The sequence below is a fragment of the Sycon ciliatum genome, chromosome 10 (genome assembly GCF_964019385.1).
Source record: "Sycon ciliatum chromosome 10, ocSycCili1.1, whole genome shotgun sequence".
Lineage (NCBI taxonomy): Eukaryota > Metazoa > Porifera > Calcarea > Leucosolenida > Sycettidae > Sycon > Sycon ciliatum.
This window is the reverse complement of record NC_088652.1, coordinates 23,608,142-23,618,141: the sequence shown is the minus strand read 5'-3', so window position 1 is coordinate 23,618,141 and position 10,000 is coordinate 23,608,142. Positions and strand designations below refer to the sequence as shown.

The 10,000-nt window shown below is 45.7% G+C and overlaps 1 protein-coding gene across 3 annotated transcripts in view; it reads left to right on the top strand.

Annotated features, from left to right (window-relative positions):
• LOC135826192 (sodium/calcium exchanger 3-like) overlaps window positions 1-10,000 on the top strand; it is a 29,456-nt gene that overhangs the window by 2,854 nt on the left and 16,602 nt on the right. Inside the window, exons 2-8 of one of the 3 annotated variants that reach the window (XM_065338821.1) lie at window positions 1-11; window positions 3,511-3,540; window positions 5,363-5,500; window positions 6,486-6,536; window positions 6,931-7,455; window positions 7,877-7,929; window positions 9,300-9,369. The exon at window positions 1-11 is cut by the window's left edge and continues 84 nt beyond it. In XM_065338821.1, the coding sequence (XP_065194893.1) occupies window positions 1-11; window positions 3,511-3,540; window positions 5,363-5,500; window positions 6,486-6,536; window positions 6,931-7,455; window positions 7,877-7,929; window positions 9,300-9,369 (878 nt within the window). The remainder of the gene's footprint in view (window positions 12-3,510; window positions 3,541-5,362; window positions 5,501-6,485; window positions 6,537-6,930; window positions 7,456-7,876; window positions 7,930-9,299; window positions 9,370-10,000) is intronic. The other 2 variants (XM_065338824.1, XM_065338822.1) reach the window with 2 other exon arrangements.

Below are 10,000 nucleotides of genomic sequence, written 5' to 3'. Positions count from 1 at the left end.
GAGGCTGACCCGTGAGCTGACCTCTGTGTTGTATGCGCATCCATGTGTGTGTGTGTGTGTGCACGCGCGTGCGCAGCGTGTGTTCATGTGTGAAATTTGCCTGTCCCACGTTTTTTGTAGTGTGGCCTAAAGTACATTATTTTAGAAAGCTTACTTTGCACGAATGACCCCGAACAACGAGATAGTAACACCCTGTGGAGGATCTTCGGTGGTGCATGAATGATTGTGCATGTAGTTGCTTGCTACCAAGTGTCTTACGTGTGTTTGGTGAATTGCTAGGCTGTTGCCTGGAAGTCTCAGAAATCTCCGTCTCCATCGAAGGGAAAGTTCTTCGCGTGCAGTGGCCGGTATGGTTACAAACTGTTATCTTGCTGCGGATGCTGTTCTTGGTAGCTGCGACTGAGCGGCAGCGTGGGGATGACGATTCCAAGATGCGGAGCAATGCTTGAAAAGGGCTTTGCTTGACTGGATCCTGCTTGAAAAGGGCTTTGCTTGACTGGATCCTGCTTGAAAGGGGCTTTGCTTGACTGGGTCCTGCCGTTGCCAACTGACTTGATGACACTGTTGTTGTCATGGCCTTGTCAACTCTGTTCAATGTAACATCGGCCATTGAGTTTGGCGATGAGTGGAGTAAAGCTAATCTACCGACAGAAAGCGGCTAGAAAGAGCCTGTGATTGCTAATAGGGCTTGGACGTGATGCGTCACAACCAGCATGGAGTCATAACAACGTTGGCTTTAGGATCTGCTTAGATCCAGTGTTTGTATGGACCCTACATCAATACACTTTTGGGGAGGTTTGTCTAAAAGACTAAATCCCCATTTTGTGTGCATTGGTGCGTGTGCTTGTGTGTGTGTGTGTGTGTGTGTGTGTGTGTGTGTGTGTGTGTGTCTGTGTGTGTGTGTGTGTGTCTGCATGTGTGTGCCTGTATGCGTGTGTTGTTTGGGTGTTCTTATTGTGTGCGTGCATGTTTGTATGTGCCCCATCCTCTCCCGTCTCCGTGTAAAGTTGGGCATCCTCTGAATACATTCTCGGGCAAGTAGCATTGACGTAACCGTCAACTTGTGTTCTTTAGTGACTGTCTCCTCTCTGATTTGATTGGCCTTCTCCTGACTGTCCTTCCTCAGACTGTTCTGGTGATGTGCCTTGTCATCCAGCTAATTGTCCTTCCCCTGCTTGTCCCACTGCTGTGCTGAGCTGCCAGCTGTCCTTCTGCTGACCATCTTGATGATATGCTGGGCTGACTGCTACTCCTTCCCGCTGACTGACTTGATGATCCGCCCTAACATCTAATTGTCCTTCTCCTGACTGTCTTGGTGGAGCAGCAGAGCTTGGAAATCTGGACACTTACAAACGCTGTCCTGACTTGGAAAAGTTAAAAAACGTGATTTGAAAAAAAGTATTCTTTCTAGACCAAAGAGTGGTATATTTGATAAAATTTAATAACGATAGAAATATTTACGATACTTCTCCAGACGTTTCGTTGTTCTGAACAACGAAACGTCTGGAGAAGTATCGTAAATATTTCTATCGTTATTAAATTTTATCAAATATACCACTCTTTGGTCTAGAAAGAATACTTTTTTGATATTACAATGAGAGTGAATAATCAACGGCTTGTCCACAGTTAACTGGGAACTCGTGGCCTGGCACGAGGAAAACATGGATGCAGTGAATGGGATTTTCGGTCTTTGGCCACTTGCTGGTGAGCTGATCTACTCACCTCCCACCGCTTTAGGAGCTGCATCTGCGCCTTGATCCTTGAAGGGTGGTGGCGTTCCTACGGATGCGGAAAGCCCGGCTTCCAGCCGAGTCTCACGCGAACTGTGAATTTTTTTTTTTTTTTGTCCACCAACTCTTTAAACGTGATTTGATCATGATAAATCGACAATGAGCTTTGTTTTTCGAAATCTGTGCTCGGTCTTGGGTAACACTAGTGAGCAGGGAGTCGTAAAATACCGGTATTTTACGATTTCCTGCTAGTGAGCAATAAGCCCATTGCACAGTGACGTAATTTGTACCATCAACACCCCACACAGCCACCTGGGCATGGTCGTCTGGAGTGTTGAACAGTGCATTGCAGATCCCAGTGTACTCACATGCATTACTCATACCTTCCATATTTGGCAATGCGCAATGGGCTTATTGATTGCGTTGACTAGTATGGTGAATTGGTAGCCCAACGTTCACTCTTTGAGAACACCAGGGAGTCGTAGCATTTGGAGAGACCACACTGGGCGAGTACATGTACATGTATATCGTGAAACGGGGTGGGTTCCGCGCGCGCGCGTTCATTCCAACCGCCTTTGGTGCAGGGCTGCGGTCTGGGCCGCCATTCGGGTTGGCAGATCGCGGCTTGAATCGCGATCGCTTGTTCTATTGATCACACGGTTGACGAAAAACACACATTTTTTCGGGCAGTAATACTGTGATCTCGTGACGTCTCCCTACACCTAGTATTGTAAGACCAGTAATGGTAACGAACATTTAATTTATACAAAAGAGAAAGCTACATTTAATTCTAACGATTTAACGAATTAAAAAATCGTTAACATTTGAAGTCGTTATGTGCAAATACAGTCATTTGCCGGTTTTGAGACAGAATTCGTTAGCATTTCACCTCGCTAACCCACAACAATCCGGAGATCGTTAACTTTAATTGACGTTAAAATATCCGGTCTTCCTAGTAGATGCTACTGCTCCCTGGAGAGCAGATGCAGTACCAATCAGACTTGCCGTCTCGCGGTACAGTCAGAGTGTGAACTAATGCTGTGAAGAAGAAAAAATGCTGAGTGACTTCCTGTAGTTTCAGCTGTAGAACCAGATACTGGGTTGGCACGTCCGTCTTTTATTATTGAGCGTCTAGTCATGTGAAGAAGGGCTGAGGCTTCCTGCAGCTTCATCTGTGAAAGGAATTCGGGTGGACACACCCATTCCCATAGCGCTGCACATCCGAACCAGTTCCGTTATTTTACAACATTTCGGTACTTGGCCTTGATATTCATTGTTATTACCTGACGATGGCCAAGTACCGAAACGTTGTAAAATTACGGAACTGGTTCGGATGTGCAGCGCTATGGGAATGGGTGTGTCCACCCGAATTCCTTTCTAGTCATATGGTTAGACGAGAAGGCAGAAATGTCTATGTATCTGGTGAAGTAAAATAAAAATAAAGAACACCATTAGGACGACACAGAAATCTGAACCTGCTCCGTTTAATTTTGACCTGAATCTTTTGATGACACAGAAATCTGAACTTGCTTTGCTCCGATAAATTTCGTCATGAATCGTTGTATGGACACTTTGGAACTGCCTTATTCTAACGCCTCTTGCTAAGGTTGTGTTCGAGGGTTGGGTAAAGGTTTCTGGCACCTTGATGGCTTTGTTGATATTTAACATCTGACAGGTCTGACTGACAAGCTAATGTTCTGTTCTACCCTCGTTGTTTTTCTTCTTCTGTTGCTGTAATTTCTTGTTCGTTTTCCTTGTTCCTTTACCTCGTATACCTCAGGGATACTGATTACTTACCCTTAGCACCAGAGTAAGCATGGGGGTAGCTTGGTGTGGTGGCTGGGGCTGCAGCTGTCTCTGTCTCTCTGTCTGTCTCTCTGTCTCTGTCTGTCTCTCTGTCTCTGTCTGTCTCTCTGTCTCTGTCTGTCTCTCCGTCTCTGTCTGTCTCTCTGTCTCTGTCTGTCTCTCTGTCTGTCTGTCTCTGTCTCTCTGTCTCTCTCTCTCTCTGTCTCTCTCTCTCTCTGTCTCTCTCTCTCTCTCTCTCTCTCTCTCTCTCTCTCTCTCTCTCTCTCTCTCTCTCTCTCTCTCTCTCTCTCTCTCTCTCTTTCTCTAGCTGCTCTCGCTTCTCTTTTACGGGCGAACCAAACACAATGAATATAGATGCTATGCAAAACTACTGAAGAAATCAGGAAATAAGTTCAAATAACACATGACTGTACCAAAAATTATAATTCTCAAAGTGCAAACTAAATAAAACCTCAAACCAAAACTATTGACTTTCGTATCAGTGAACTCAAAGCCAAACAGCAAAACTAAACTAAATAACTTTCAACCAGATAAAACGAAAGCAGTGAACATGATAGACAGGGAACTCTGAGTGCGAATGGTGGCCAAGTGCTGTCTCGTGACTATGTGGCGTTGTAGCGTTGTGTTCAAGTACCGTGGAGTGCTGTGTAAGAGCAAGTATTCGTAAGTGAATGGCGTAGCAAGAAACCAGTATAATCTCCTTTGTTTTAACTTTAAATTGACCTTGGCCAGGATGAGAAAGATTAAATTAATGATGCTCATGAATTGCCGCAGTTCAGTAAGCGCGTGTAGACGAATTGTAGTCCGGAATGAAATGTAATTAGCCCCAGATGCTTAACGAAATTAACGTGGTTATAAACCTCATCCTTATTGAACGTTTTTGTTCCCTTTTTATCAAAGTGCTGCCAGGAATGGTGAAATTACTATCACTCCCTGTAGTGCAAGAATGGACTCGGATGGAGAGCCAAGGATAAATTTATAGTAAAGAAAAAAGGACCAAGAAACTACAAGCTACGTGATAATGTCCACCCACACCACCAGTTACTGAACTGGTTTCTTGGTCCTTTTTTCTTTACTATAAACTCCCTGTAGTATCCTGATAAGAAGGGACGAAAGCGTTCAATACCGATAGTAGCTGAAGTAGATGTGTCTTCTTGGCAAGTTTTGCCAATTGACGTTGATGCATGCGTAGTATAACACATTTGATTAAATCTACATTTGATTAAATCTACATTTGATTGATATTACGTAATCGTAACAATGATTATCTGCTGCACACTGGACCTATGTTCAAGTGGCCTATTGGTGCTGGTGCTAGTGTCAATATGTTTGGTGTTCGTGCTAGTGTTTCGTCATTGCCACATTCTTGCACAAGCAAATGCTGATCACCCACAAAGCGGTCGATGTGCAAAAGAGGACTAGCCTTTGTTGGGCGAGAAATGGATCTCGTTTTTGGTCTCTGTTGGATTTAGCCCTGTATTGTTTCCTACAATATGTACCTTGTCCCCACTGCCTTAGGCTTACTGGTATCTCTGACTTACCCAGGTCTCACTCCCCCATTTTTCTCTCTCTCTCCTCTCTCTTCCTCTCTCTCCTCTCTCTCTCTACTCTCTCTCTCTCTCTCTCTCTCTCTCTCTCTCTCTCTCTCTCTCTCTCTCTCTCTCTCTCTCTCTCTCTCTCTCGCTCTCTCTCTCTCGCTCTCTCTCTCTCTCTCTCTCTCTCTCTCTCTCTCTCTCTCTCTCTCTCTCTCTCTCTCTTTCTCTCTCTCTTTCTCTCTTTGTTTTCTTGCAATCTGGCACACATCTCTCCATGCCACCGCTGTGTAGGCATGACGAGACAAAGGCTGACTTTGTTCGACACGACGATGAGGCCAATCCGGCTGTATCTAGTCCCATGATGCCGGAGCGGGAGACTGCATTCGCTGACGAAGAGATGGGTCTTGGTACGGCGGACGGTGATCAGATGTGAGTATCCTGTGCTAGCTGCATTAACAGTCTGTGTAATGCTAGTGCAATCATGCACTGTACCCGTATTTTCCGGAATCTAAGCTTAGTAACATTTGGATCAGGGATTTCCCCATCATTCGGAGTATATGTAGTGACGTAAAAAAACGTTCAAAATGGCAAACAGACTCGTGGCAGTTTGTGAATTTTTTGAAATTGTTGCGAGCAAGGAGAGCGAAATGGCTGATACAAGACGATTTCTCTCGGAATATTGGCGTTGCAACTAAGACGCTGGGCTTTAGCGCTGGCGTTTTGACCTTCGTGGTGACAAGTGTGGGCTCCATGTGTTCCTCTTGCGACGAGCTTTCCAGGAAGCCCAAGATTGAAAAATCGTCCAAAGGAGACCACAAGGATATGACCCGGAGAATTATGGAATTTGAGTTGAGTCGAGATCAAATTAAGTCTGCACACATTTTTCCCTTACATAAACGGTTAATTTAATAATTTGTGAAACTTGTAAGAAAGGGTTTGCTCCCCACACCGGAGCTCGCGCTATTCCGCCGACTTTACTTGACACTTGACTGACTCACGACTTGCTTGAAGTATTGCCGTGGTTGGCCTGACACCCTCTTTCCACTTACATTGGTCAATGTTCTCACCACACTATACGAGTACTGTTGGAGTCGCCAATGAAACACAGGCCAGGCACAACCGATCTGGTTCCCCGTTGATCAGGCCATGGCCGGACCAACTTTTTTTGCCCACCAACGTATGTTTACTGCTGAGGAGGTCATGTTATACCCGCCATATCGTACACAACGACTGGCCGGACCAGCCAAAAACTGCTTCCACCGGTCCTGAAACACCAGCTGCACCTCCAGTCGGTATGTTCGAAGCTACCCGCTGTCTGGGCATGCCTGAAATGCCAGCACTACAATTTTTTCCTTTAATAGCTCACCATCTGAGTTCTAAAATATTTTGTACTGTTTTTATTTTTGATATTCAGGATGAGACGCAGATCATCCTTATCACCGAGGCCATCCATTAGCAGACTGAAGTAAGTTACAGCTCCATGTTGTGTTGTGTCATCGAAATCACTACTTCCTCTGGAAACAAAAAAGACATTATGTCTTTCATGAGTTGAAGGAATGGAAAGTCTTTCTTATTCACAGCCTTAGGAGCTACTGTGCTCGGGGAAATTTTTTTCATTGGAACAAAACCACTTCAACTGCTGTATGTGTGTGTGCGTGTGTATGTATGTGTGCCTGTCTGCTTTCTTTCCACATGTCACCCTGCCATCTCTCTCTCTCTCTCTCTCTCTCTCTCTCTCTCTCTCTCTCTCTCTCTCTCTCTCTCTCTCTCTCTCTCTCTCTCTCTCCACGCCACTGCCATCTCCATTACACCTCCTCGCCATTGCTTCATCTCACATCGCTCTGACGCCCGGCCAACAGTGAGCCGGGAAACCATCGTGCAAACTCCTTTCACGAAGCCATGAGTCCCGACCACATGGTTACTCTGCCCTCATCCACTGTGAGCACACTGCCTCAGTTCGACACGGAGCCAAGGCGTGTGTCAGGCAGCCAGCAATCACGGCCGTCCCCACTGGTCAGCAACGATTTCATTCCGGCGTCCGCTAGCGCCGCCACCTCTCCCACGACTAGCAACCGTATCGTTGTAACACAGCCGTCCGTCGCTGAGCCGCCGAAAGAGGACGGCGCCGTGGACGTGAGGATGTCGCCATCACACGCCAGCCGCCGTGGCTCGCATGCATCACAGCAGCACACAGCCGAAGCGGCGGGCCCAAACCAGCAGCACGCCAAGCAGCCGAACCGCTGGTCACTGGCTTCGTTGACGGGCTCGCTGCGTCGCGCCCCGTCGCCGCAGAGGCAGCGTTCCCCGTCGCCCGCACCGCAACCCCCTCTCAGCCCTCAGCAGCAAATGGCTGTCAAGAACACACTGAGCAAAATGGGAGCATGGTGAGCCGAGCGTGTGAATGCTACGTGGAAATGCCATGCCAATGCTAGTATAATGCCATGTGAATGCTAGTAAAATGCCATGCACATGCTAGTAAAACGGTATGTGGATACTAGTAAAGCGGCATGGAGATTCTGGCAAAATGGCGTTCCTAGTTGTTTTTCTACTGCGCTTCCACTTTCTTTGTCACTCATGCCTTGTCATTGTCATGCCCTCTGCCACGGCGAAGCAGTGAATTTTGCGCCTGTGTGTGTGTGTGTGTGTGTGTGTGTGTGTGTGTGTGTGTGTACACGCGTCTGCGTGGGTGTGTGTGTGTGTGTTTGTGCGCATGTGTGTGTGTGCGCGCGCGCGTGCGTGTTTAAATGACAGCATGCTGATCTTCTGTATTGTGTGTTGCCTATTGCTGGTGGTAATCCTCTGCAGGAAGCTAGTTGGCCAGAAAACCAAGGGTCTGCGTACAAAGGACAGTGGTGGAAGTAAGTCTAAGTGCCACTATTCTACAAGTTACAATATACTAGTAGTGTTCACTAACACCACCAGTTACTAAACAATCAATGCATTGCATTGTTATCGCATGAGCTGATTGTTTAGTAACTGATGGTGTTAGTGTGGTGTTAGTGGACATTATAGTGTAACTTGTAGTTCCTTGGTCCTTTTTACTTTTTATCAATAATCCTTGGCTCTCCATCCGAGTTCATTCTTGCCACTATTCTAGTCCACATAATTTTATTGCTTTGAAATCCGGTTTACCGTGGAACTCACATAGTCACCTCATCTCGTGTTCAAACCGCACAATATACTCATGTGAAGTGTGTGCTGTAAATATCATGCGGAGATTTACATGGTTTCTAAATTTAGTATTTGGAGGGCGAAACCTGGCGGAAGTCCTATTCTTGTTACGGCTTGCTTTCGGAGAATCAAGACTTCAGAAACATAATTGGAAGACCATTCCATAGGGAGTTGCAAACAATTCTCGCTTTTGACCATAAAATGGGTCAATGATATAACAATAACCGATGAGGAGACAATAGTCGTAAAATAGCAATGAATAAAACTTATATATGAGTGCACAATCAGTCTTATTCATCGCAATAATATAACAATACATTATAAAAACCTTGCACAGTGCACACACCCTCCTCAAATCAAGTGGTCTCTCCGCTGCAAGTTATCAGGATGATGGGTCCTGGTTGAAAATTTGATTGAGATAATTATTGCAATTTGCAGCGAAGAGACCACTTGATTAGAGGATGGTGTGTGTCGGTTTTTTTCATGTAATAAAGTGGCTGCAGTGGAGCTTGCGCACCTTAAGAAATACAGTTGAACATCGATTATCCGACCACCTCTGGGCAGACAACTGTCAGGCGGTGTTCAGATAAGGCAAATGTTCCGGATAAGAAAACACACTGTAAATACATGTACATGTACATTGTAAATAGAATAGAGTGCTACTTTTCAAAATTTTCGTATTTTTTGAATGGCTCACTACATGCACAGTGCGTACTCTACGGCACGTGCGCCCAAAGAAACTGTACGGATAATCGAATGGTCGGATAGTCGATGTGCGGATAATCGATGTTCAACTGTAACAACAAAAACAAGTCAAGTTAGTCTATCTCCTGCAGCTTGGAGAGCGCTCTCCGCGCAGAGATCTGCTGCCTTCAGGTCATCAGGTCGTGCCGTATCTATCCACCACTATGGTGGGTCAAACTTTGAAGATAATTTGTATGCCCGCATTGCATTGCCCGTGCCATTCTTCCTTGCCACGTTTGAGGGTGAAGAAGCCAAAGGGTAAGGAATTCTGTTTGCATTTGTTGGTTTGTTTGTTTGTTTATTCATGCTGTAGGTATGTCAAGCACTCAAGGCACTTCAAGTAGTTTAGAAGGTGATCAGCAAGTTGGGCCAAACAGAGCAAGGTACTGTTGATATACACAGGCACTGCACTGTATAACGTGTAATTTTAGGTGTAGTGACATTTCGGTGTCAGGGACCTGCCAGGTTTCGGGTGCAGTAATAAAATTGAGTGACCAGCGTTCCCCCGCACACACAGTGCATGCTCCAGTGCCATTTGATGATTTAGGTGTAATCTAGGGTTACGTTTGGTTGGTCGCATTCCCAAATGGGAATCACTTGGAATCACTTGGAATCATTCTTGCCCGTTTGTTTGGTCAAAAATTCCACTAGGTTGGTTCCATTCCAGAATGGGATTCGCTGAGAATGATTCTTTTTGGAGAATGATCACTCCACCTCACATGCTGGAATGAGCATTCTCATTCCGGAATCGAAAAATGATAATGGTTGCCACGAGCTAAACAATGTAGCAACAGGTTCAAGTGCCTCAAATCATGCACTCAGAAGTACCTTGACTCTCTCAAGGATACTAGAGTTGGGTAAAAGAGAAGAGAGCCGCCTTTCCACAACGACATCATGGAATTGTTATGTCAAGTGATTCCTAGTTGATTCTGGGGCGTTTGTTTGGTCAGGTGATTCTTACCCATTCCCATTGCTGCTACTGCTGTGGGTGCTGTTGTTGTTGTTGCTGCTGCT